Here is a 27,831-nt window from a genome sequence, read left to right on the forward strand (position 1 = left end):
ATTATAGGAAAACGAGGTTTTTCGTAAATGCAAATTCGGGGGATAATTTTTTCGGTCTGAAAATATCAAAAGGCCCTAACAGGTCAAATTCTGCTTCGAATGAGTCCTCATTCACCCGGATCAGTTGCCAACTGTGGCCTGTAGGCGTGGATAAGAAAAAAAAAGAGAAATGATGATGAATTTTAAGTGGCTATATTTGGTTTTTTGAAAACAGGGAATGAGTTATCGGATTAAGCTGAAATTTCGAAAATAAGCTTCCGAGCCCAAGGAAAGCTTAACCTCTTAATTTCAGCCCAATCGAACCATGTTAACGGGGAGCTGTGGTGGGAGGGTCGAAACTTCCGGCCCAGTTTACCCCATGAAGATAAAGTCGGAGGAGGATGAAATTTTGCAAGTTTCTTAGTTTGAGCTTGGGCTACAAAATGCGATTACCGCCGTCTCTCTGCGACCTCTAGGACCTGAAATCGCTTAACATTGTGGTGGGTCGCCTCTTTATAGAGGCACAAGTGTGCCTCCTTGATAAAGGACCTTTATAGTACTTTTAAAGCCCTAAATAGTACCCTTATGGTACCAAACGGCTTATTTTTTAGTCTTTACTGTCATTTTCACTTTATTTGGTAAAATTGACCCCAACTTGGCCCCCCCCCCCCCGCCAAGATTTTGACGAAATTACGCCCTTATAACAGGCATATATTGTGCATAAAAAGATTCGAAAATATTGGGCAAATTGTTAAATTTTCGGCTTGCTTTGGTAACTCAATTACAATGAGTAATTGATCATAATGTGTCATAGTTTGGTTTGCTGGGTTGTGTCTAAATACACACCTCCCTTGAGTGCGTGTGTCTGCTTTCTTATTCTATTTAAGTTGTTGTGTTATTTATTTATTTGCTATTTTTAGGATGATACAGTGGCGTTCAGAAGAATTCTTGGAAGTTCTCAAACATATGGAGACTATCTTCAGGATGCATTACAACCAATTTTTGACATCAGGTCATGCCCTGTGTCGCGACTCAGGTTTTGCACTACCTCTGAAATCGCTCACAATAAATGTGTTAAAATGAAGATTGCTCTCAAAGCCCAGTTGCTTCAGCCTGAATTATTGTGTATCAGGTATGATAACTGCCCATCTATTATCTATATTATATTATTATTAGAACATAATTGGTGATTTGAAGTAGGTGTCAGTGGGTCTTGCTTTGGTTCACCAATATCTCCTAGATGTCTTATTTACTCAACCCTTCTTCAAGAAGCTCCTCTGCTTTGTGTTCCTCCAGTTGCTTCAACCTGAACTATTGTGTATCAAGTATAATTTGGGTACATCTATTGGCTATTGATATGTATTATTGGTTATATTATATTAGATATGTCTCTTTTACCCTTGTGCAGAAATTTTGTGGTTTGGTCGGTGGCCGGGTTTGATCGAGTCTGGTCGATCCCATTGGGGATTCATTAAGGTTATTTAGTAGGAATCAGGAAAAGCTAGAAGACAAGGTGTATAAAAGAATAGTCGATCCTATAATACGGGAGAAGGTATTAAGTAAGGCGTTAGGACAGAGAAAATAAATTTAAAGAATATATTTTGTCAGATGAGTTCCAGCAGGAATTGGAACAGGGGACAAAAATATCAAAGGGAGGAAAATTGAGGATTTGCTAGAGACGATCGCTAGAATTATGTATGTTGGAGGTCCGAAAGTAGCAAAAAGACGAGGAGAGGAAAAGAGGAGTTTTTCGAGAAGAAGGAGTGTACTTCTAAGAGGAAGTGGTTTGAACTCGCAGTGGAGAAGCTGAAAGTTTGCTGCCGAGAAGAAAATGATAAGCTATATTGTGATTTTAAAGGAATGAAAAGAGAGTGCAAAAGATTGATTAAAAGGAGAAAGAGAGCATTTGAAGAGTTGAAAGCAGATCAACTTAAGAGAGCTTTCTATTCCAGCAATATTTAGGAATTTTGGCAACTTATCAGGAACAATTTAGGAAACCAGAAGCCAGCACAGTTAATATCACCCATGGGAAGTTGCCCAAAATATTTAGAAAATAAAGAAAAAGAAAGGCTAGGTGGGAGTGTGGATTCGACACTAGAAATTAGACGTTTATTAGAGGTGTCTGAAACACTTCAAACACCACCTAACCAAAATGATCTGCAGCTTGTAGTGAATATCCCAGAGGAGGAAATTTGGAAGGAGTTGAAGAACATGAGGAGATCTTTTGCAGCTGGAACAGATGGTATTCCCATTTGTCTCTGGACTTGGACCCTTTCATTAATATCGGTAATATTTTCTGGTATTATGAGGTTGACCTTCACAATGGCCAACCTCAGTTGTAGTCCCAATTTTTAAAAAAGGTGATGCGTCCTCACATGTGAGCTATAGAAATATTCACTTGAGGAACAGCCTGGGTAAGGGCTTTTGTAAGATTTTATGCAGAAGATTAGATGCCTGGCTGCAAAAAGGGAGACAGTTAAGTGAAATACAGGCAGGATTTAAGAAAAATTAGTTTGCGGTAGATAAAATTATTATAGTGCATTCGTTGGTTAAGATATAGTCTATACTAGTAGGAGGGGTGGCAGATTATGGTCTGCGTTTTTAGATCTCAGAGGAGCGTTTGATGAGGTTAGAAGGGATTTATTAATAAAGAGTTTATTGGATTGTGGTCTTCCAACACGTTTTGTAGAAATATTTTGGTTCATAATACGTATTTATTTGGTAGTTAAGATGGTAGTAAGGGTTGGGAAATCTCTCTCTAGAGTTGTGGTAAGTATACTCGGAGTAATTTAAGGCTGCACGGTTTCCTCGAGATTTTTTTTTCTTTTCAATGAATCTGAATGGTGTAGTGGAAAAGTTTGAGCAAAACCAGGTGCCAATGGTACAGCTTAATTTGACGCGGTTCTTTGCTTTAATGTTTGCTGATAACATTGTCATGATGGGTAGACCCAGAAAAAAACAACAGTGGCTTTTGGATATTTTAGTAGTATATCTATGAGGGAAAAATTAAGTGCTTAATGTTAGTGAATCAGCGGTTCTGGTTTTTGGAAGAAGTGAGGAGAGGGAGAAAGGGGAGTTTAGTACAGGGGGTGAAAATTTACTTGTTGTGGAGAGTTTATTTTCTTAGGGTGTAGGTTAATAAAGGATGGTAGGTGGGGTAAGCATGTAGAACTAGTTGAAAATAAGGGGAAAAGAGTATTAGGAAAAAGTGGCTGTTTGAATCAAAGATTAGGTCAGTAATGGAGTATGGAGCAGAAGTATGGGGTCTTGATAAATGTGTTATATTAAAAAGATTAGAGTTAAAGCGTTATAGAAGGATAAGAGGTTTAATCACTTAGTTATTAAATGATATTTGGAAATTTTTCCGTTTAGAAGTAGTAGGGTAGTAAAAATGGTGAAGTATTGGGAAAGAGGGGTAAGTATGGAAAAGAATAGGTTAATGAGGAAAGCATAATTAGAGTCTCTGCTAGACTGAAGATGTTCGTGGATGGGGCAGATTAAGGCAATTTGGATTCGTTTGGAATGTCGGGTGAATGGACTGGGGGCTATAGTAGGGGTAGAAAGTTGGAGAGGTGTCTAAACAAGTATGTTCAAGTTTAATCGATCAAGAAATTCAGAAATGGGGTTGCCAGATCAAAAGGTGTAACTACTGGTACATATTCTAGGGTAAAAGAGGCATGGGGAGAGGAGGTATATTTTAGGGCTAGGCTATCTATTTCTTGTAGATGTAATTTGATGCCATATGGGGAAAGAAAAAGATATTTGGGAAGGCTTAGAAGGAAGAGTGGTGCACACAGTTGCCCAATATGTGGAGAGGGGGGTGTAATTCTTATGTATTTTCTGGGGAAATGAGGAATGCTAAGGAATTTGCGAAGAGATTTTTGGAGTGTGTGGGGGGGATCCGTGGGTGGAAAAGTTACCGGGAAATGGATGTTTTGTTTGTACTAGAAATTTGATGCTGTTTATTCGTGTCGGCATGCCCTGTGAGGGTGTTATATGATGACCTTGTTTGTCTGTATTGGTGTTTTTAATGGTGTTTTTTATTGTTTCAATTCTTTTGTTCAAAAGTTTAAATTGAATCTTTTAATTGTGTTTGTATGTTTTTCTCTCTTTTTATGGCCATGGTATTGCGTTTTTGTGTGTGTGTGTGAAATATACTACATTATTATATTGTTATTAAGATGAAAACAAAGTTCCTGGTTTGATGTAGACAAGTGCCATTGAAGAATTACTTTATTTCTAAAATATCTAAAGTGAATATCAAAGAAAACTTTGTTTATCATAAAATAATTTAAGCATAATTTACCCTAAATAGCAAACGACGCTCAGTATTTTATATGAAAAGAGTTTATTGCGTATTTGGAACTTTTTATTTCAAAAATACCTGGGAATCCGCTTTACTGGCAATCACTGAAGTATCTTTTAATGTCGATTCCTCTCTTACTGGCGATTCCTCTCTTACTCTCCTCCCCCCGTCTCTCTCTCTCTCCCTCTCTCTTTACTCTACCTATTTCTTTGAATTGTATTATACTTATAAATGCGTTACAGTCATTGTTATATAATATCTATAACTTAATTTTGAATTTTCGACAAAATCATTGTAATTCTTTGGCTTACTTAGTTTATTTTAGTTCAGGGTTGCCTTTTTCCATCTGAAGTGTCTACTTCAAGCCTAATCGGGCACTTTCAGTGTCCCTATATGTCCTGAAACCAAGAGAACTACTCTTTGGTTTTCAGGGAATTCACCATTTTTGGAGTCTTTTCATTTCAAAAGTAGCAAAAATGGCAGCAAAAGTCTCTAGTTGAAAAAGCTAGTTCGGATTATCTTCAAAGTTTCCAGCTTTTATGTCATCCTATGTCTCATTCAGATACCTTAAATTACCAGCAAAGACTGTAGAATGGGTCTTTTCCTCATGGGGAGAATGTACATTCTCCCTTTTCAAAAGAGCTTATTGTAGTTGATTTTCGTTATCATTGTTTTGTTATTGTGTTTCAAATCTCAATAAGCTGGAATGAATTCTTATATTGATAAACAATTCCTGTTTTATTTGTCTATCAGGATAAGATTAAAAAGAAATTGTTACTTTTAAAGATTCTATGGGGATGCAAGATCTACAAAAAAAATTGTTCTGTCCAAACTGCGTTAAATACAGCACAATAATTGTGCTTAAATCAGTGCAATTAATTGAAATACGGGGTTATAATAGACATTATTTTAAAAAGAACTAAAGGATCCCCCACACTATTTGTGACAAAATAACCGTATCGGGTTGTCGAAATCTATACCATTTCAATTTAATTTTACCTGTATTTGGAGTTCAGTAGTAAACCGTATAAGGTCTTTGATTACTAGTCTTAAAATTACATTATTTGTGAAATTGTATCTGGTAACTCGAAGTAAGATTGATTTCCTGCGGACTCTGAGTACAATAAAAAAAATGTTGAGTGCTTTGTATGAACAAAAGACGGATGTAATCTGCTTAAAATATTGTAAATCAGTATCTAGCAGTGTTGGGTCCTTGATTTGAGTAGACATGAGTGCGTAAATTCTCCTTTGCCTAGTTTCGATGTAACCAATTACTATTTTTGTCAAATATACTTTCTTTATTTTCTTTTTATCCTTCTTGCTTTACGTTAATTTAGTTGATCTCATTATGTCCACATTCAAGATATATTTCTTCGCTTTTGTTTATACAAAATTTGTTTAAAAAAATGTGTTGTATGTTCTCCTTAAAGATAGCACACTCTTACGTTTCTGATTAGTCAATCGTGTCCATGGATACAATACCTTTCCATTGTTGTCCATCACAAAAAGGGATTTCTAATGAAAGTCTGTCAAAACAGACTTTTAATTGTGTATGATGAAGCTGAATGAAGGTTAAGAGAATTTGGTAAAAGGTAAATTAACTGGAACTTAATTTTATTGATAATTTAGTGAAATACTTTTTTTAAAGTTTGTCCACAGTTTAATATTCTTTTCTGGGGAGGGGGGTGTTTTTATCTTAGATTTCTTCTTAATAAATATAACTGATCCTGTCTAATTCTCATTCATTCAGAGGCCACAGTGATGTCCATTGCATGAAGCTGATCGAATCATACGAGGCCGATGCAACAATGTTGGATGCTGGTGATGTCTACACTGCTGGTAACAAATATAATCTCATCCCAATATTATCTGAAGTTTACAATCTAGGAGAGCCGGAATACTATGTTGTTGCTGTCGCTAAGGCCAGAGATGCCGGTACCGAACTAATTTACCTGAAAGGTAAGCCCAGACCATGTCTCAAATCAGACACTCACGGAATATTTGCGGGAAGAGAGTGTTTCATCAACGACAAATAAGATGCTCCTTATGGCACATAGTTAGGGAACGCTTGCAGATTTTTTCTGGGGGTGGGATAATAAACTCTTGAAAGTACATGTGCAACAAATCAAAATAACAAACTAAATTTTTGAATTGTTAGATAACAGGAAGTGTCGGATCCGGGCACTTTAATGGGCTACTTCCCTGATAACATTCACTTGTCTTATGGAGCAGTGTCTTATGCGAAACAATAGTTGCCAGGACTAGTGTCCTTTCATCAAATGATTGATGTTCCCCCGAGGAATATTTCTGATGAAAGTTTTTGAATATATATCTAAAATTAAACAGACATGAAGATATTTAGAACATTCTTCCAACTAAACTGTTTCAATATTTTTTTTCCGATGACGCTGGGCTCTCCAGGCTGCCATAATTTTCTACTGCATTTTGAAAGGCAACGTGTACTTATACTGATTTATTTCTAGATTATATTTATCATAATTTTACTCCTGAAAGTCGAGTTTAGGTTGGCGCTTTCCCCTTTGTTCATGCAAATGTCTAATTGTATGATCCTTCTACTTTTAGCTATTCTGATACCCCCCCCCCCTCCGTCGGAAAAAAATTCAGTTTTCGCGTCCTTTAATACTGTGTGAAATATTTGTAATGCGCGTTCAAACAACCCATCAGAAACGCAAGAAATAATTAATCTTGCTAGTGAGGGGGAGGGGATGGGCCTTGTAGAGCCGTCAAGACAGTGGAAGTGTGTGATGGTATTCTAAGATTGTTGAAAATTACGGTACAAGTCTTAAAAATTATGGGTATCCCAAGGAAAGGTTGAGCCCTCCATCTTCTCGAAGCTAGAGAAAGAAATCGTTTTTCTGAGGTATTTTACTTTGTTGCTTGTTTTATTTTGGATGGAGTAAAATATTTCAACGCACTCTACCATCCCTCGATGTGTGCTTAAATTTGGGTTATCTGTTAGAAATGTGTTATGTGCCGTTTCCAATTTTGTGTCAAATCTTGTCTTTGTAAACCAAAGCTTGCACAACTAATTTCCTTTCTATCAGCTGAGCTTTTCTATCAGACAGATTTTTCCTATCATCTTTTCTAATCAACTGACCTTTAAATTTCCAGGTAAAAACACATGTCACACTGGATACAACCATGCATCTGGATGGATTGTCCCAATGGCCCACCTTTTGACCAATCAGCAAATCAGAAATTATGGTTGCAACAGCATGCAGGCTGCCGCTGAGTTTTTCTCAAAAAGCTGTCTTCCTGGAGCATTAAGCAGAGAATATGCAACTTCAGACCTGAGTTATACTCATCTGTGTGACCTTTGCCGTGGATCAAGCTATAAGTTTTGTAGGCGGGATCTTTCTGAAGATTATTTTGGACACACAGGTTCGAAAAATTCCGTTGCTTAAATTTAGATCTTGTGGTAAAGAACTGAAAGTAAAGAGTGAATAGTGTTAATAGTCACCAGAGCGCTAAATAGTGGAATTTTGGTCATATATAATGTACATCAAAAGAATCGGTTATTCATGATGAAAGAATAAAAAAAAATCGTTCAAATTAAAATAGAGATAACATTCCAAATACCAGAAATTATTCTGTAGTATGGAGGGGGCTATTGCCCATCAATCCTCCACTATTTACGCAAAGCTTTTATTTGGCTTCGTTGAATATTTAAGTTGAAAAGCTTATTGTTTTTATTTGTCAAATATTTTTCTTATATTAAATAAAATGTTAAAAAAGCTTGAAAATCACGAAAGTTTTTTCTCGACAGTTCCCCCCCCCCTTTTTTCCCTTTCAAATTTTAACTTGTACATAGATATTCATCTATTAATGTTCATACATAATTGTTTTTTTCTGGTTATGTATTTCATAGGGTTTGAATATTGATTTTCAGATTGTTTAGTGGCGTGATCCACCCCCCCCCCTCCCAAAAAAATATATTGCCAGGAAAATAGTAAAAAAAAGTCATAATAACTTAAAAAAGAAAACATTCCTACAAAGTAAATTCCATTTCTATATTTTAGAATTTAATGTTTGTAATTTTTTTATTTCTTATCTTTTATACTGTTTTGTCCCACACTTTCCAAAATTATGCGTTATTCTAGGATCATTTATACTACTCCTCAATGGCTTATAATTTTTTACTTGAGTCGGTTCTTATAGCTAGAAAAAAAAAATATGCTACATTTTTCACCTAAAATCCAAGTGTATAGATTTTACTAGGGTTATAATTTGAAATTTAGCTGGGAACTATAGGCCCATTAGGCGTAAAATTTTCTTTCTGGGATCTTTTAAGTTCATATTCTAATAAATGAAACTTTTTGTCTGCAGTCTGTTTATTTTATTTCTTCTTGCACCATTCTACGTTTCCTATCAATTTATTTTCATAGCTTACTTTTTCTATATTTCTGTTGAACCTAAAAGAAGCCATATTAGCAAATTAAGAAGTAAAGAAAGATATGCGATATAGCTGTTTTAGCACTACGTATTTGTTCTGATTGTTACTGAGGAAACATTTTAGAATTGATTCCTATTCTCTTGTTAGAATTGATTTCTAACAAGAATTGAAAGTTAGAATTGATTCTTAAAAAATACAAATGAATGTGCATTGTCAATTAAATATACATATACTGATATTTAGTAATCAAAATGTTAATATTATTTGATTTATTAAAGTTATAAAAGTAGAAAACAGTTATATCTTTTTAGTTAAGTGCAAACTATGTTCTGGCCTTGGGAATGCATAGGGGTCTTTGAGCCCTACACATGATAATTTCTGCTCGTTTTGAGCTTGACTCGGTTATTTATTGTAATTTCTGTTCGTTTTGGGTTTCAATTATTTATCGATGCTGATTTGTGGGAGTTTCACGCTTGGTACATTATTTTATTTTATTTTTCCACATTTTTGGTTTAATGGAGTACATTACTTTTCTTTGAAAAACTTATTTTGTGGAAGAGTTTTTTTTTTAATCAATCTAAAGTAACGGTTTCCTCGAACCAAGTACGCATACAAAGGAACCTTTGAGCCCTTGTTCTTTTCCCCTTTTGGACGGACATGGACCCCTTCTATTGTCATTTGCACATTTTCTCTGTTAAAGCTGACACATAGATAGAGATGTGCATTATACCTGTAATCTCAAAATGTTTACGAGCTGTCCAATAACTTTTCATATTTCTTGCAATTTTGGTGTCTTTTCAATTTTTCAGATTTAATTTTCATATCAGGTTTAATCAAAATAATTTTAATTTTTAATTTTAATTTTTGTGTATCTGATTTTATTAACTGCCTTCTGCTACCTTGTTGAAGGTTGGGGGCCTTGTACCTCACTACTGTTTCTGGGAACTACGATTTTGTTTTATTACCAGGTGCATTTCGCTGCCTTGTTGAAGGTGGGGGGCAAGTGGCCTTTGTGAAGCATACTACTGTCGCTGAGAATTGTGATGGCAAAAGGCGAGAATTTTGGTCTAGAAATCAACTCTCAAGGGATTACGAGCTTCTGTGTCGTGATGGTATGGTATTTTTATGTTTCATGTGTCTACGTCACCTCAGAATGGTCTCTATCATTAATTTAAGCTGTTTTGGAATTTGCTTAGGATTTATTTAGTATTCGACACAAAAAATTCAAAGGTTGCAGTCTAGAACCTAATTATTTCATTTTTTGGATAATTTATAAACCTCTATAAATTAAGGAAAAATTAGAAATCCAGTTTTTAATGGAAAAAACCTCCAGATGCAGTTATGCAGTTTTGATTGTGGTGGGCACGAAATTAAAAAAAATGCGCGAAAAATTAACGAAAATCACCTAAAAATATATTTTGCCAAACAGCTTAAGAAAGCGTAACTTTCCTAAATGTGTAATTCTCTTTGGGAATGGATAAATTGTTAATTTTAGAATTTTTACGGACGAAAAGAACCGACAAATTGAACAATTTCATTTTGGCTATTTATTTTCAGGGTTCGTTATGGCATTATTTATGAAAATGGGGTACGGCCCTAAATATATTATAATTTTGAAACAAAAACAATCAGAGGCAACTCTATATCGTTGCCTATAGTAAAGGCCATACGAATCCAATGTTTGATTATTTATTATTATTTTTTCCCCAGAGGCACTTCATATGAAAGGGGTCGTCGCGTAAAGTTCAGAGGGGGCGCATTCGATTGGAAATCGGAAGTTCTAGTGCCTTTTTAAGACTCAAAAGTGATCAGAGGGCAACTAGCCTCCTTCCCCCGCCCTTTTTTTCCCCAAATATATCCGATAAAAATTTTGATATAATCGTTTTGTTAAAAATAGTTAAAAAATCATCTAACAAAAACTTTGGGGTCAACACAACCCCTTAGGACCCGAGGGCAGGCGTTGTAAGTTATGCCCTTGGGGCATAAATGGTTTTTTTAGAAGGGATGCTCGTATAAGCTTCAAAGAGGGCTAATTTGATTGGAAATTGAAGGTTCTAGTTAACTTTTTATGAATCAAAAGAGATCGGAGGGCAACTAGCCTTTTATCCCACACCCTTCTTTCCCCAAATACATCCGATAAAAATTTAAGATAGCCATTTTGTTCAAAACGGTTCAAAGATCATGCAACGAAAACTCTAGGGTCAATACAACTCCCAGGGCCCGGGGGCAGTTGTTGTAAGTTATACCCTGGGGGAATGTATTGTTCTTATAGAAGGGATGCTCGTATAAACTTCAGAGGGCTCATTTGGTTGGAAGTTGAAAGTTCTAGTTCACTATTTAAGAGTCAAAGAAATTGGAGGGTAACTAGCCCTCCCCCACGCCCTTCTTTTCCCAAATACATCCGATAAAAATTTTTAGATAGCCATTTTGTTAAAAGCAGTTCAAAGATCATATAATGAAAACTCCGGGATCGACACAACACCCCAGGGCCCAGGGGCTGGCGTTTTAAGTTATGCCCTGGGGGTATATATTGTTCTTATAGAAGGGCTGCTCGTATAAATTTCAAAGAGGGCTCATTTAATTGGAAACTGAAAGTTCTAGTTCACTTTTTAAGAGTCACAAGAGATCGCACGCAACTAGACCCCCCCCCCCCCACACCCTTTTTCCCCAAACCTGTCCGATAAAAATTTTGAGATAGCCATTTTGTTAAAAATAATTCAAAAACTCGATAATAAAAACCTCCCTGATCGAAGCAACCCCCCAAAGCCCGGGGGTAAGTGTTGATAATTTCGGAGACCACACTACTGCCTTTCCATGACGATAAAATAAAAAGTTCAAAATAGGGATAAAATCCTTTTTAATAGACAGTGTATAATAAATTTCACAAAAAAATACCAGATATTTCGGTCACATATACAGTGACCGTCATCAGTAGTAAAACATCAGTTTTATTACTGATGACGGTCACTGTATATGTGACCGAAATATCTGGTATTTTTTTGTGAAATTTATTATACATTGTCTATTAAAAAGGGTAAGTGTTTTGAGCTGTGCCCCAGGGGCAAACAAGGTTTTTATATAAAAAGGGATCAGAGTGCATCTACCCCCCCCCCCTGTGATTGCCAGTTTGTTTGAAATAGTTCAACAATCAGATAACAAAAACATTGGGGTCAACATACCCCCCCCCCAGAGTCCAGGGGAAGCGCTGTAACTTACGCCCTGGGGCATATAAAGTTTTTATGGAAGAAGTGGTCGTAAAACATCGGAGGGGACTCAAAGGATTAGAAATTGAAAGTTCTAATTCCCCTTCTAAAAGTCAAAAGTGATCTAATGGCAACTAGCCCCCTCCCCTCTCCGTCAACCCTCTTTTCCTCAAATGAAACCGATCGAATTTTTTATATAGTCATTTTGTTCAAAAACAGACCAAAGATCATATAACAAAGACCCTGGGATAACATAGCCCACCAGAGCCTGGGGGCAAGTGTTATGAATTATGCCCAGGTGGTATGTAAGGTTTTTATGGAAGGGATGGTAGTAAAAACTTCGGAGGGGTTTCATTTGATTGTAAATCGGAATTTCTAGTGCCCTTTTTAAGAGTCAACAGTGATCGGAGCGCAACTAGTCCCCCTTCCCCCCACTAAGGCCCCTTTTTCCCTAAATGCACCTGATCAAAATTTTGGAATAACCATTTTGTTCAAAACAATTTATAGATCAAATAAAAAAAAACTCAGTGGTCAACACAACCCCAGAGCCTGGGGAAAGTGTTGTAAGTCACGCCTCGGGGGCAGATAAGGTCTCATGTGAGTGGCTGTCGTATAAACATCAGAGGTGGCTTATTTGATTGAAAATCGAAATTTTTATTTACCTTTTTAAGAGTCATCAAAAGTGATTCTCGGGCATATACCCCCCCCCCCTCTCTTGCCCAAATGAATCCGATCAAAATTTTGACATAGCCGCTTTGTTTAAAATAGTCCAACGATCAGATGACAAAATTTTGGGGTCAACATAGCCCCGCCCCCCTGAAACCCGGGGGAAGGGCATTGGAAATCGGAAGTTATAGTGCCCTTGTTGGGAGTCAAAAGAGATCGGAGGACAAATAGCCCCAGCGCTCTTTTTTTCCCAAATGCATCCGATAAAAATTTTAATTTTATTTCAAAAATTAGATAACGAAATCTCCGGAGTGGACACAGCCCCCCAGGGCTCAGGGGTAGGCGTTGTAACTTATGCCCTGGGAGCATGTATGGGTCTTATAGAAAGGCTCCTCGTATAAACTTCATAACAGGCTCATTTGATTGGAAATTTAAATTTCTAGTTCACTTTTTAAGAGTCAAAAGAGTTCGGAGGACAAATAGCCCCAGCGCTCTTTTTTTCCCAAATGCATCCGATAAAATTTTTAATTTTAGTTAAAGGATTAGATAGCGAAATCTCCGGGGTGGACACAACCCCCCTGGGCCCAGGGGTAGGCGTTGTAACTTATGCCCTGGGAGCATGTATGGTTCTTATAGAAGGGCTCCTCGTATAAACTTCAGAAGAGGCTCATTTGATTGGAAATTGAAAGTTCTATTTCACTTTTTAAGAGTCAAAAGATATCGGAGGTCAACTAGCCCCCCACCTCACGCCCCATTTTTCCCCAAATACACCGAATAAAAATTTCGAAATGGCCATTTTATTGAAAATAGTCAAAACATCAGGTAACAAAACTCCATGGTCGACACAACGCCCCAGAGCCCAGTGGTAAGTGTTTTAAGTTATACTCCGGGTTTATATATATGTTTTTGTGTAAGGGGTAGTCATATAAAGTTCAGAGGTAGCTCATTTAATTGGAAACTGAAAGTTCCAGTTACCTATTTAAGAGTCAAAAGTAATCGTAGGAGATCTCCCCCCCCCCTCCCTTTACACCCTCTTTTCCTTAAGTGTAGCCGATGGATTTGAGATAGTCATTTTCTTTGAAATAGTCAAAGGATCAAATAATAAAAACTTAGGGGTCGACACACCCCCCAGAGCTCGGAGGAACAAAGAGTTGTAACTTGGACCCCGGCGGTATATAAGGTTTTATAGGAGAGGTGGTCGTTTAAACTTCGGAGGGGGCTTAAATGATTAGATGTCCAAAGTTCTAGCTCCTTTTTTAAGAGTCAAAATTTTTTTTTGCGCCAATAACGCAGTAGGTTTTAGACTTTTACAGTGAGAGGAGGCGAAACCCAAACTCTGGCTTGTAGAGATTTTTGTTCGTTTCAAGCTTGATTAGCATATTCAATTTAAGTTTCACCCGTTTTAAGATTTATTTCCTCGTTTATATTAGTACTTATTGTATGTTTGTTTGCTATGACTGTTTATTTAATTTCTGTTCGTTTTGGGGGCTTGCGGTTGGCCACAAGTACATTAGGACGGTATTTTGCCGAGACTGAAGTACTGTCACTTGCTGCTTACTTCAATTATGCATTGCTAACAATAGTGTGCGAAAAATTGTTAGAGACGTTTTTATCTTAAGACTGTAAAGTTTTTAACGCTTAATCAACCCAGTAATTTTATTTTGTAACATTTTGTACGTTTTTTTTTTTAATTCAAAAAGAAAATAGGTTAATTTATATGACAGAAGTCAGTTTTTTTTTTAACTGCTTGCGACAGGGTTTCTACATACACCTAACTATTAAACAAATTAATAATCAAAAACAAAACAAAGTAAACAAAAGAAATACACAAAACATAACCAATCTCTCTTCGACCCATTCTATAATAGAAAAAATCTTTGAATTCTTGCCTAACAAATGCCTTATTAACTTACCCTTAATTATCTCTAGGTGTGCAGTCGTCCGAATGCTCGCCAGAATAGAGTTTAACACGCCAGGCCTTAAAAATTTGGTAAGGAAGTTAGCCTTGGTTCTAGTTCTAAACGGGACAAAAAAATTACCAGCGTGACGAGTTTTGTGATTAAGGAACAATGTACAGTCAAGAAATTAACCCTGAAAAACACAGCATAAATATTATACAGTATGGAAAGATCCTATACTCTCCATTAAAGATTTTTGGGACACATCAGTCGCACATCTTTTGTCACAACTCCACCTTCGCGCATACACAATGGCAAATTTTTAGCGCATTGCGACGGGAATAAAGTAGACCTGTTGAAGCTATTGCTATGACGCTTTGGGAAATTTTTCGAACCGCATGCTGTGATCTGTCCCATTTTTGAATCAAATTTTCTATACTGTATTATATTTATACTGTGCTGAAAAACCACAGGACTTATACAATTCCAAAGTTAATATACAAAAACTAATAACTGGTAATTATGCAACAGTCCTCTATTCAACACTTGTAAAGTGTCGACACAAGCAAAAGTGTAATGAACACATTCGCTTATCTTCCAAAAATGCGTATCGCTTTATTCTAAAGTATCTTAACCTATTTAAAATTCGTATAGGAATTACTAAACCACTAGTGACATCGATTTGACACGTATGACTGAATCAAAGCATGATATAGAAGCGATAAAATTTTCGAATGTAAGAAACTCTTAAAACACCGAATTGCGTCATCTAAGTATAGGAAATTATATTATGAATTGATATTTGATTTGTGTGCCTGGCTGTTTTGTTGAGATTAAATGAGTTTTCCATAATTTTTGTTATTTCAGGTCAAAGAGCCCCTGTGACGGATTACAGGTCGTGCAACTTAGGGAAAGTCAAGGCGAATGCTTTGGTGACTCGTGGAGGCGGAAAAAAGAACAACACAGAAATTAATGCCTACATCAATTTGTTCATGTATGCTCAACAATTCTATGGCTTAAAAAGTGAACAGGATTTTAGGTAAATATGGGATTTAGTTATAAGGATAATGTAAGGTTTTTCACGCAAATACTTGTGAGATTCTTAATGTTAATGAAAAAGTTTTTTTTTTCGTTCTTTATTGAAGCTTTTTCTCTCTTATGTCTTAAGAAAGTATGTTTCTGTCTTTCCTGCTTCTTTCCTGTCTGTCGTTCATGAAAGACAAGATGTAAAATAGAAGAAACATGGAAAAGGTGATAATAAGAAAATTTAAAATTACAGATTCATTGATATTTTTTTTTTTAACCAAGAAAAATCCTTTGAAAAACGAGTCGTCGGATAAATCGATTACAGAAACTCAAAAGGCTTTATGTTACCCAGCATAAATTTTTCATAGAGCAGACATAATCTAAAAAGCTCGTTGATATTTTCACCATAATTTAGTGCCTATATTTTTGAACAAAGAAGATCTTTTTAAGCCATTCGAGATCCCAAAAGATAAATTTGAAACCGAGACATTTTCTAACTATTTTCGTAAATGGAAAGGAGGATATGACAGATTTCTAAGAGAAAGTAAAACTTCTAAATACTATTGGAAATAAACAAGGTATCCTTGGAACTCAAGTGCGTAAAGATTCAAAAAATTAAGCAAAAATTCAGAGACTTACGTTTAAATTCGTAGAAAAAAGAAATTTACGAATATTTTTGGTACCAAACAAGGTAGGATAACATGGATTTGACAAATACATGGAACTTGCTTAGTTTTTTGAAATTTAGCTTTTCTAAATGAACCTGTCACTTAGCGGCTAAATCAAAATATGTATTTTTTTTTTGTCCAAACCACTATTTGTTGCCTTAATCGGGTTTTCAATCTATAATAAATCCTTGTTGAGATTATTTAGAATGAAAACGGTTTATCATAGTGTTTTTTATGCATAGAAAATTGGGCTTCATCAATTTTCTCACATTAAAATTCAATCATTAAAGCTGAAAAAAGTTTTTTTTTTTCAAAACAGCCCTAGTATGGCTACTTCATGGAACTGCAAACATTACTATTTTCAGTTTTAATGATTGAATTTTAATGTGAGTTGAAATTTATATTGTTATTTTACTATTAACATTTTACTATTAAGACTGAGAAAGTAGAAATTACCATTCTTGAATCATTTTTCATATGGCAATTATTTCTCACAAGCAAGTTAGTTTTTAGAAACATGCTTTTAAACTTTTGGGGGGCTATGGGCTGTTTTGAGCCCTCTTTGTCCTTTCAGATCTCAAAATGGAATTGGACCCAGAAGCGATTACCCTATTAAGAATGAGCATAAAAAAAGGCATCAAGTGAAAATTTCACTTGCATCCTAGCTTTGTTATATTGTAAACTGCAAATTTACAGAAATTAAAAGGAGAGAAGGAATTTGAAGAAATTTGCCATGAAATTATCTCAGTAATTCTTAAATTAGGAAATCAAAATAAAACAGTTTTTGCTCCATGGTATTGGTAATAAATATGGTATAGATGCATGGTGCTGCCCTAGAGACCCATCTTAGGTCTATTCATACCTGAAAAACACAATTTTCTAAAATGTTTTGTTTCAAATCATGAAATTCTCTACGGCGGTACCACATTTTCGTCAGTATTGCCACGTTCAACCCTGAAAATAAAATTGCAATGCAAATCAGCTAGGTTTGAAAACACTTTTTGTTTGAGAAAATTCAAACATTAACCAAATGTTAATTTATAAAGACAACAACGCCTTCAAAGGAAAGCTACACTTTCTTAGAAGCCCTTTGATGTCATATGTTTAATTACTGTCCAGGATTATAATAAAAGAGAGGCTAAGATAGACGAGTCTTAAGTTGCCAAAAATCGTTCTAGTTGTCAATCCAGCTAGGGCCACAAGAACAGCTGGGAATACTCAAATGGAACAGGAAGGGGTTATAAGAAAAGACTTATAGAAAGTTGGAACTTCATGGGAAGGAGAACAGTGAAACTCTGAATAGATACTGGCGAAGGAGGAGTGGCACAGCTTTTTCACCAGCCTCAGGGGATGGGATGCAGTGTTGAGTTATTGATAATAGCAGTAGTAAATTTTCCTTACCCGAAACACCTTTTCATTGCCTTATTCGGTTCTTTTTAAGAAGCATACCTCTCTAGCAATTAACCCCATTTTAAGTATTGAGCTCTAATTGATTTATTTACACTTCTCATTCTTCAGGCGATGAAAATTTGGGAATTTTTTTTTAGTTTTTTTTGTGATGCCCGACAGGGCCCTTAGAATCTATAAATACATTGTCCAAGTTGTTCTGGAAGTTCTGCATAATATTATGTTGACTGACCGATTAAACTTTCAAATGGGAATTTATTCTGCGTAAAGCTTTCTTAAATGCTAATATTTTGCCTGGCATGATATTATCCGGCTCACAACCTAATGAGAATTATTTTTTTACTCTTTAATATATTAACATAGATTGATTATGCGCATTATTTATAATATAAATTTCTTTCTCTTGCAAATTAATTATACTAAAAATAAAATGGTCTTTGTCTGGTTTCCTAAAACTTTATTCTTATCAAACCGCATAATTTTACAATTAATTTTTAGGTAATTCAAAATTAGGCTATTTCAAAATTTTAATGGGATGAATTTTAGGAAAAAATCCATGAGTAGATGGGGCTTATAATAACGGCAAAAGAAATTTCGATTTCCAATCGAATGAGCCTCCTCCAAATTTTATACGACCAAGCCTTTTCATAAAAACTTGATATGTTAACGATGGGTAACTTGCATTATTTCATAACCCTTTTCCTGAGGGCTGGATAGAGGGGGAGGGGGGAGGATTCAAAACCCGGAACCTAAGTAATTTAACGTTTGAACTATTTTGAATAAAATAGCTGTGTCAAAATTTTGATCCGATGCATTTTTTGAAAAGAGGGCGTGGGAGGATGGGCTAATTGTTCCTTGATCATTTTTTACTCTTAAAAAGGAACTAGAATTTTCAATTTTCAGTCAAATAAGCTCCAAAGTTTCTTCGACCACTATTTCCCTAAAAACTTGATATGCCCCTGAGGCATAACTTACAACCCTTTCCCTGGGCTCTGGGGATTGTGGCAACCCTGAAGCATTGTTGCATGGTCTTTGGAATATTTTAAACAAAATGGTTATTTCAAAACTCAGGTCGGATCCATTTGGTTAAAAGAGGGCGGGGGGGGGGTCTGTTGCCCTCTGATTGCTTTTGGCTCTGAAAATGGGGAACTAGAACTTTGAATTTCCAAGTAAATGAGCCTGCTTCAAAGTTTATACGACCATCCCCTTCCATAAAACCTTATACGCCCACGGGGAATAACCTAAAACCCCAGCCCCCTGACTTTGCGGGGTTGTGTCAACCCAAGAGGCATTGTTATATGATACGTCGACTATTTTGAACAAAATAAGTATCTCAAAATTTCGATTAAACTCATTTGGGGAAAAAATTACGTTTGGGGGCTAGTTACCCTCTGATCAATTTTGACTCTTAAACTGAAAGTAGAACTTTTAAATTTCTAATCAAAGGAGCCTCTTTCGATGTTTATACGACCACCCCTTCCATGAAATTCATATATGCCCACGGGGAATAACTTATAACACTTGTCCTGTTGTTATCTGACCTTTGAACTATTTTTTACAAAATGCCTTTCTCAAAATTTTGATCAGATTTATTTCGAGAAAAAGGATTAGGGGGGGGGTAGTTGCCCTCCTATAACTTTTGCCTCTTAAAAAGGGCACTAGAACTTCCGGTTTCCAATCGAATGAGCCTCTTCCAAAGTTTATACGACCACCTCTTTCATGTGAAGTGCCTCTGGGGAGAACATTGAAGCTCTATTGTCTTTTCTATAGGCAACGCCGTAGCTGCCTCTGATTCCCTCACTCTTCTATATAGGACTCACCTTTTTTATATGTTTTCGCACTACTCACATTTTACTTAATAAAGGTATGGTGAGAACGGTAAATGACTTTCTCTACAGCCCATTTGAGTTGCTTGAATCGGCTCTGTTTTCCTTATCTTGCGTTTCGGGGAGGCTGTGCTTTTCATCGCACAGCCAAGTAATTTCGTCTGCGATCCATGGCTTCAGGTCAGGCTTTTGGTCACCCAGTGTGGAGAAAGAGACGTCACAGACAATCCGTGTACTGCTAGTCACCAGGTTATCAATATCACTCTTAGACAGAATTAGTGGGGAGCTTGACGTGAGTTACTATCCCGGGTTGCTTAGTCACTCAGGAGATCCGGTCTAAATTTGGGGAGTTTGCTAGACAACTTTGAAGCTATTTTAAGTTTTATTCTGAGATTAGACATAACAAGGGAGTTGTCGCTGTCGAATTCACAATTGGTCACCCTGGCCGTGGTAGTAATAGACTACTTTTAACGCCCAAACACGAGGATTTAGTCAATGATATTCTGAGTTCTTCGGTCACGGGAATTCCATGTGGTTTTACGTCAAGGTCTCTGCATGAATATTGTATTCGTGGTGACTAAATTGCTGTATCGACAGCATTCTATCAGATAGTCAACTCTTTTGTTTAGTTGTCCATGACCAAATTTAGCCATTGTATTTTCATGGCCTGGGTGATCCTTGTCAACAATGGCATTAAAATCACTAGTGACAAGGATTATGTCCTTTTTTGGAGTCGAATTGACTAGACTTTGAAGCCAGAAATACTCATTTTCGCACTCTTCGTCGTCTCTGCTGGAGCATGGATTGTAAATTTGGACAACTGTAAGATTGACAGGTGAGCCTTTCCGGCTAGCCATTCGGATTTGGTAGTTGCTGTAATTACAGATCTTCTAGTTTATATTTAGAGAGGATAAAGTTGGTATCATCATATTTCTTTTCGCCAGTGATCTGGAGGTGGGTTAGATGGACCAATAGCGTCCTAACTGTACAGGTTTATCTCTCTCGGAGGTATGTCCATTTTTTCTTGTTTGGCAAGGGATCTGGTATCGAGAATACAAAACTGAAAGGGTTGTTCTTGGTAATGAAGGACCTCCAGGGTTGCAGTTGTCATATTCGCGATTCCGCTTATTTCTATTCATCAACGTAGGTAAAAAAAAGGGGGGGGCTGTTTCTTGGCTGACTTCAGGACGGGGGCAGGCCGAGCAATATCTGCTTTCAATTATGTACCCTTATGGTGTCCTAGAAAAATTATTCTTTGCCTAGTTTTTTCCACTTTTTGGGGAGGGCGGGGGGGGGGGAATAAAAAAAAATATTGAATTGACACTTGCGGGGTTGAAATGTCTCACGCCCTTTAAAGGTGAAACTGATTTTGCCTGTTTTCACTGGTGCATAGAGGTATTTTACTAAGTATGTCAAAATAAAAAGTTTTCTTTATTCCAATGTTGTCATATTTTCGGGACCCCTCCCCCCGGGCCCCCTGTCTCTCTGTGAACTGGTGTTTGTATGTTTCATGTTCTTTAGCTATTTATATTGGTTACTTATTATGATGATTTACTAGGTTGGTTCTGACGCTCCAACTATGATTATTATGATTAACTCATAATTATATGAGCTATTGTTTATGATTTTTTAACATAAATATTAGCTATTTGGATCGATCGGTAATCTTACACTGGAAAAAAAATGAAAGTTATCGAAAATGGATCCATGGAATAATAAAATTTTTCAGTTCTGATTTTTTTTGGGGGGGGGGGGCCTTTCATAATTTCCTCTTTGAAGAAAAAATTCTTCCAATTTTTATCTTTATTACTTGTTCTAGCTTGTTCGTTTCTGACGCTCCACACACGGATGTAATCTTCCAAGATGCAACCCACACATTGCAAGTTGTTCCAGAGGAAGAAAGGAATTACGTAGATTATTTAGGGCCCCGATTTCTGCGTGCCCGGGCCATTGTAGACTGCAAAGCTGGTGCAAATGAAATAACCTATAGCCTAGCTGTCTTGTCCATCTGCCTTTCTTTTTTTATGTTTTGAATTAATCCCATATTCTTCGAACAAATTATATGCTGGTTAGAGTTGTCGTTGTAAATGACGTTTTTTCATGTAATAAGTGGGGGAGGTTGGTTATAATCATGTGCAATGTGAAAAGAATATCAGGATTCGTTTTGTGACTTATCTTACTTTTATGAGGTTCTAACGTATAGGCTAAATGAAAGTTTTAATCACTAAGAAAAATCTATATTTTGTGTTCAAATAGAGTAAAAAGGGAAAAAAGTGAATTTTTTTTATTCCCATAATCTTCAGGCCCAGAAATGCCATGTCACAAACCTGATTAATCAAATTCATAGCTATACTTGAAATCACTAAGAGAATAAAAAAATAAGTAAGTAAGTTTGATGGCACTAGACCCTTAAGGTCCAAACCGGTGGTGCTGATCTCCGTTTCGTGGCCCTTAAGCCAGGAAGTGCAATGGGGGGTCGGGGGTCAGCCATCCTATGCTCTCGCACACCCTTCCTGCTTACCTTCCTTATGTTTCTCCAGGTACCTATTTAGAGCTGGATCGACTCTGGCTGACCTTACAGAGTCACACCACTGACCTTTGTCCCAAATCAAATAACTGACCATGCCAGGGATCGAACCCATAAGAATGCCCATATCTTGTTCCCAAATGCGTTTGGTATCAGAAAAGTACATTTTTAGGCCCAGTTTGAAGTCAAATTGTACCCAAATTCAGGGCTAAAGTTGAAATCATGAAGAGAAAACTGTATTCTGTGTTCAGAAAGTGTGAAAAAAAAAATGAAAAAAAAATTACTCAGAACTTTTCATTAAGGCTCAAATTTTTACAAACGGCGTTTTCTTTTTGCAATAAATAATCGTGCACAATACTAAGTCTATAATCGCGTAGAGTGCAGAAGAAAATTCATCAAGAGTCCTTGTTTCACCTTATTTCTTAAACTTGTTTTTATGAGGTTTTAACTTATAAGTGAAAGTAATATAGTATATATATATATATATATATTTTTGAAAAGATACGAACGTTCCTTATAATTTTACATTGCTGAATAATTATCTAGTTTCAAACAGAAATTACTGTAGGTAAAGAAACGAAAGTGTATGAAAATCCCCCCAAAAAGGTCAGATCATTTTCAACAGATTTTTAGGGGTTTTGGGCCCTTTAGCCTACTTCAGTATTTTTAGCGTTGGGACCTCAACTAAATCTATGGTTATGTTTTATATGTCATGCTTTCTGTGAGCTTACGCAGTTAATCGAATTAAGAATAATTAGTTAGCCAGTCATTCTCATAAGTATTGACTTAGAAAATGAACAAATGAATCGGCAAAATAAAATATATAGCTTTGTGAATGCGCTTTAAATAGAAGTGGCAATGGGAAGGGAGCTTAATTAAGGGGAACCGAGATAAAAATGAAACGTTTAATTAGTAATAACTGTAATATGCTCAGGGAAATTATGACTAGTGACAAGCCATATCTATATTCTACAGAATATGAAATTTGATAAATATGTTACCTGTTTCTTTTCTGTAATCGGTCTCTTAATACCAGTTTGTTTGAGTTAGTATGTATGTGTGTGTGTTTTTCTTTCCTTAATAGCCATTCTGAGCAATGGTAAATAGGTGTTTGGTTATCAATAAACTTGAGCCTCTGGTACCCGGGTTGGCGGTCCTAATTAGCAGCTTCTAATTCTGTCAAGCTTTCAAAATCCGTAAATAAGATAGATATCAATAGCATTACCTCTATATTATGTAGAGCAGTCTTGGACACTTTATAGCCCAGGCGATATCCAGGGGTGGGGGGGGGGTACAGGGTTGGAGCCCTCTTCTCCTTCCTGGGATTTTTTTTCCGATTCGTAAAAACATAAGAAGATGCATATAAACAGTATTTTGATGCGTTTTTTTTTAAGTTTTTCTTTGTAAACTTCCTCCTGAAAGGAAATCCCCCCGAACAAAAATCCTAAATATGCCATTATTTCTTGTCCAAAAAATATCTAATTCTTAAAACTTCGTATCTTTGTTTCTTGTCAGTGGATATTACTGGAGGTAATATGTCAACTGAGATTTGTCCCCTGTTTTCTTCCTAACACGATTTTGAATTCTTTTTCCGATAACGATTTTTACTTCTCAAGTTTTTTTCTTTTTTTTTTGTGTAACAGTTTTAGCGAGTTCTGATCCAACTGACACCCTGGACACATGGTATTATTGTACCACGACAGGTACACGGTATCTTTGTTCAGGTTGGAAACCCTGGTACTCTTTTTCTGTACCAACTTTAGTTTGGCTGTTAATTTTTTTACTATTTTTGTCTGTTGAGTATTTTACTCTGAATCTTCTTCGCTTTTTTTTAACTCGTTCTATCAGTTGCTGTTCTTATAATAGATCCAATATTTTTTGTTTGTGGATTGTCTGCCTCCACTCCATATTGCATTAAGTAATTAAATTAGTTTAATATTTAGGCTTTCTCCTTGTAGCAGTTTCATCTTTGATTTGAACCTGGTTCTGTTTCATTTTTAAAACTGTATCAGTTCATTTACAAATTTTTAAATCAGTCATATTTAGCCTAGCTTGAGTCCAATATCGTTTCTGCTTTTTCTTCCAATAATGGTTATACCTGAAAACAAACATAAAATTTAATCAAAGCTGGAGGTACCCTTGTTGCGTAATGCTTACTTTCACTACCGTGGGACACGATTTTATAAATAAAAGGGAACTAAATAGTGTTTTATTTGCTTCTTTTACTATTTTTAGTGTGTCTGGTTTCTTATACTGATTCTCTGTTTCTTTTTTACCCGTTGTATCAGTTGGCATTGTCGTACCTGAGACTAATGTTTCATGTTGTAATGTCCTTGTAACATTCCCAAAATTGTAGTTATTGATCTTATTGATTGTGATTGATTATTTCAGTAAACATCTGTGTGCAACTATTTAAAAAAATTAAATAATTATTTTTTATTAAGGTTGCAAGCATCCACTAAAATTAATTTTTTTAACCAAATCTGCTTTATTTCACTAAAAGGGAACAAACTGAAGAAGAGCCTGGATCAAAACAAGATCATACCCAGTGAATTTACTATGTTGGTGAACTATGTATTTTCAACTTACCAATTCCTCTTCTCAAATAATTTTTTTCCTGTTATTCTCTTTTCTGGGTCTAATTTCCTTCTTTTTTCCTAGTTCTTGTCTTTTCTTTTCTCATTTTTCGTATTCGAATATATCCATTAATAACTTGCATCTGAATGGATTAATATACTAATCCCTCCAGTTCTTTTGTATTTGTGCTCTCAAGGTCATCCCTAAGGGAGAGTTGAATTGGGAGGAAGGGGTGCCATTTTAGGGAAATTCAGTGAATAGAATTATTTCATTTGTCATTAATTTAAATTATGCACAAATTAGACAATAACCTGAAAGGTGTGTTAAGATGAACTAGGCAAACTAGCCAATATGTGTTCTTTAATTTATGTTATCTTGATACTATTGAGTATATACCCAATGCAATCTTTCAGTGTTGACCAATTCATAAATACAAAATAATTCTTGATACGTGTCCAAAATAAGAAATTTGATCAGTCCATTTGAATATTGTGTGTATACTTTTGGTGTTGACTAATTCATAAATATAATGTTTTTGTCGATACATTCTTAGTGCCTCAATAAGGAATTTATCCGTCCATTTTAATATAATTCATGTGTATCTTTTTCTTGACTGTAATTAAATATATGTTTTCATTTGAAATATTTCTTGATACGTCTAATTTTAGCTCCGTTTTTTTTTTTTTTTTCGTTTGAAAGAGAACACTTCAAAATTGTCTGTGGTCTTGGGTGTCCCATCTGTTCGAGTCATTCAGGAATCACTCCTTAAATGAAGAGGAACACCGCATTTTGTTGGGAGAAGGAGGCTGCCCAAGGGGGTACTAATGTACTAAAAAGTTTCTGTTTGTGGGCATGGGCACCAAAAAAAAAAAAAAAAAAAAATATATACCGTTCGGTTTGAAATTTTCATAATAGATTCCCTGACCCATAGAAACCCAAATGCGCCAAAAAAATCGGTAAAATCCTATTAAAAATTTTTTTTTAACAATACCTCCCCCCCCCCCCCCATTGAAGCGAAAAAATTAAAAAAAAAGTTAGTTACTCCGAGTGCTCCAATAAACCTATTTTCCCCGATTGGCGTAATGTTTTTAAGAATTATTGCTTGGGTCAGGGAACAAGGGTGCAATTTCATCAAAATCCTGGGGGGCAGGAGCAACGTTGGAGCAGATTTTCCCAAGTCAAGTGAAAATGAGCTATGTAGTACCATAAAAGCAAAGGCATACTTAAGAAAACTGATCTGTATCTGTGGATTCTTGAATTATGTAAGTCTATGTTATTTCTGACTAGATTTTTGAAGACGCTAAATTCCAACTGGGGGATAACTGGGATGTGGGGTAAGGGTAGTTTCCTCCTTAACCCATAGCAAATTATTCTCCGGACAGGGAAAGCAAATTTTTGGTTTGGGAGGGAGAAGGCTGCAAAGGTCCTAGAGATTGGGCTAAAAATATGGTGTATCTGATCAGTTTGAAATTTGGCGATATAGCCCTACTAAGTTTTGTAGCCGAAGCTAAATGAACAACATCTTTTTTGGGAGGTGGTATTAAGAGACTTGGAAATGGGCCAAAAAGCTTGCAGTCCCTGATCAGATCGAAATTTGCAGCTGCAAGTTCCTGGACCAAGAGAAACCTAACATATGAGAAAAAAAATAGTTTGGGGGCCAGGTCCCCAGACCATGAGACACCTAGTCTAAAATAATTAGTTTAGAGGATTCTTCCCATACGAGAGCAATTTTTTTAATTCCGATAAGGTCAAAACTTATATCTTTAAGTCTTTGTCCCAAGAAAACCCAATGCTCAGGAAACCGTATAAAACGTTAATTTTGGTTCCCAAAAAAGAGCCTCGAAACATTTTCTTTTTGAATCACTCAAATCCCAAATACTGTAAGTTCGTGGGCCAAGAGGATCAGGATCTACAAGAAAATAGAACAGGGCACAGGTCCCCTAAAAAAAGGGCTGAAAAACATGCTTCTTGATTGGCTTGACGCATATGTCTGGAATTCATTGGACCAAGGAGGGACTAAAAAGAGCAGAATAAAGGCATATAATGATTTGAACTTGAAATGAATGTAAATCATTGGCAGCGCAATAGCGCTGCCTAAGTAAAGAATGATGCTGGCACAATGTATTGTTTATTTTTTTCTTGGTCTTAGACCAGGTCACTTCGTATTGAAGAAGTTGTCGTAGAAACTTCGAAAAGGGCTCATTCGAATGGAAAATGGACTGGCTAGTACCCTTTTTTATAGTCGAAAGTGATTGGCGGGCACTCTAGCCCTCCCCCGCCCATCACTCTCCCAAACACATCCAATCAAAATTTTGATATAGCCATTTTGTTAGGTGTAGTTGATTTCCAGATTGAAAATAAGTTTTTGAGGAGGTCACTCCCCCACAACCCTCAGGGAAAGGGTTGTAAGTTATTCCCTGGGGGCATATAAGAACGATGTTGGCAAAATATATTATTTTTTTTTTTTCCTTTAGACCAGGGCACTTCGTATAGAAGAAGTTGTCGTAGAAACTTCGAAAAGGGCTCATTCAATAGAAAATAGGAGTAGCTTGTGCCCTTTTTAATAGTTGTAAGTGATTGGAAGGCAACTAACACCCCTTTCACACCCACTATTTCCCGAAACACATCCAATTAAAATTTTGAAATAGCCATTTTGTTCAGTGTAGTTGATTTCCACATAGAAAATATTTTTTTTAGGAGGGCACTCCCCTACAGCCCTCAGGGCAAGGGTTGTAAGTTATGCTCTGGGGGCATATTCGGTTTTTATAGAAGGCGTTGTCGTAGAAACTTCAAAAAACCTCATTCGATTGGAAATTCAAAGGGCTAGTGCCCTTTTCAATAGTTGAAAGTGATTGGACGGCAACTAACCCCCCTCTCACGCCCACCTTTTTTCGAAACTCATCCAATCAGAATTTTGAGATAGCCATTTTGTTCAAAGTAGTTAAAAGTTCTTAAAAGTAGGTCTTTGTGGTTGACAGCGTAGTTGATTTCTAGATAGAAAATATAATTTTGAGGAGGTCACTCCCCCACAGCCCTCAGGGCAAGGGTTGTAAGTTATGCCCTGGGGGCATATAAGGTTTCTATAGAACGCGTTGTCGTAGAAACTTCAAAAAGGGCCCAATCGATTGGAAATTGAAATGGCTAGTGCACTTTTTAATAGTCGAAAGTGATTGCAGGGCAACTGACCCCCCTCTCACGCCCACCTTTTCCCCAAACACATCCAATCAAGAATTTTATTTTCAAGTTAAATAGAATTATAGAACGCATTCACTACTATACAGCTTCAGCCTTCAGTTGGATTTTGAAATTGACAGCCGACCAATTGCTTGTACAG

General features: G+C 36.2%; 1 protein-coding gene across 1 annotated transcript in view; it reads left to right on the forward strand.

The window, feature by feature from the left end:
• The window catches only part of Tsf2 (transferrin 2), a 66,343-nt gene extending 41,209 nt beyond the window's left edge, over positions 1 to 25,134 (forward strand). The window contains exons 9-14 of the mRNA XM_089088492.1: positions 900 to 1,111; positions 6,036 to 6,244; positions 7,418 to 7,687; positions 9,668 to 9,811; positions 15,334 to 15,505; positions 21,213 to 25,134. Coding sequence (XP_088944618.1) covers positions 900 to 1,111; positions 6,036 to 6,244; positions 7,418 to 7,687; positions 9,668 to 9,811; positions 15,334 to 15,505; positions 21,213 to 21,426 — 1,221 coding nt within the window. The 3' untranslated portion in view covers positions 21,427 to 25,134. The remainder of the gene's footprint in view (positions 1 to 899; positions 1,112 to 6,035; positions 6,245 to 7,417; positions 7,688 to 9,667; positions 9,812 to 15,333; positions 15,506 to 21,212) is intronic.
• Positions 25,135 to 27,831: the final 2,697 nt, after the last annotated feature.

The sequence above is a fragment of the Artemia sp. Qi Xiang Cuo genome, chromosome 4 (assembly GCF_049724085.1).
Source record: "Artemia sp. Qi Xiang Cuo chromosome 4, ASM4972408v1, whole genome shotgun sequence".
NCBI lineage: Eukaryota > Metazoa > Arthropoda > Branchiopoda > Anostraca > Artemiidae > Artemia > Artemia sp. Qi Xiang Cuo.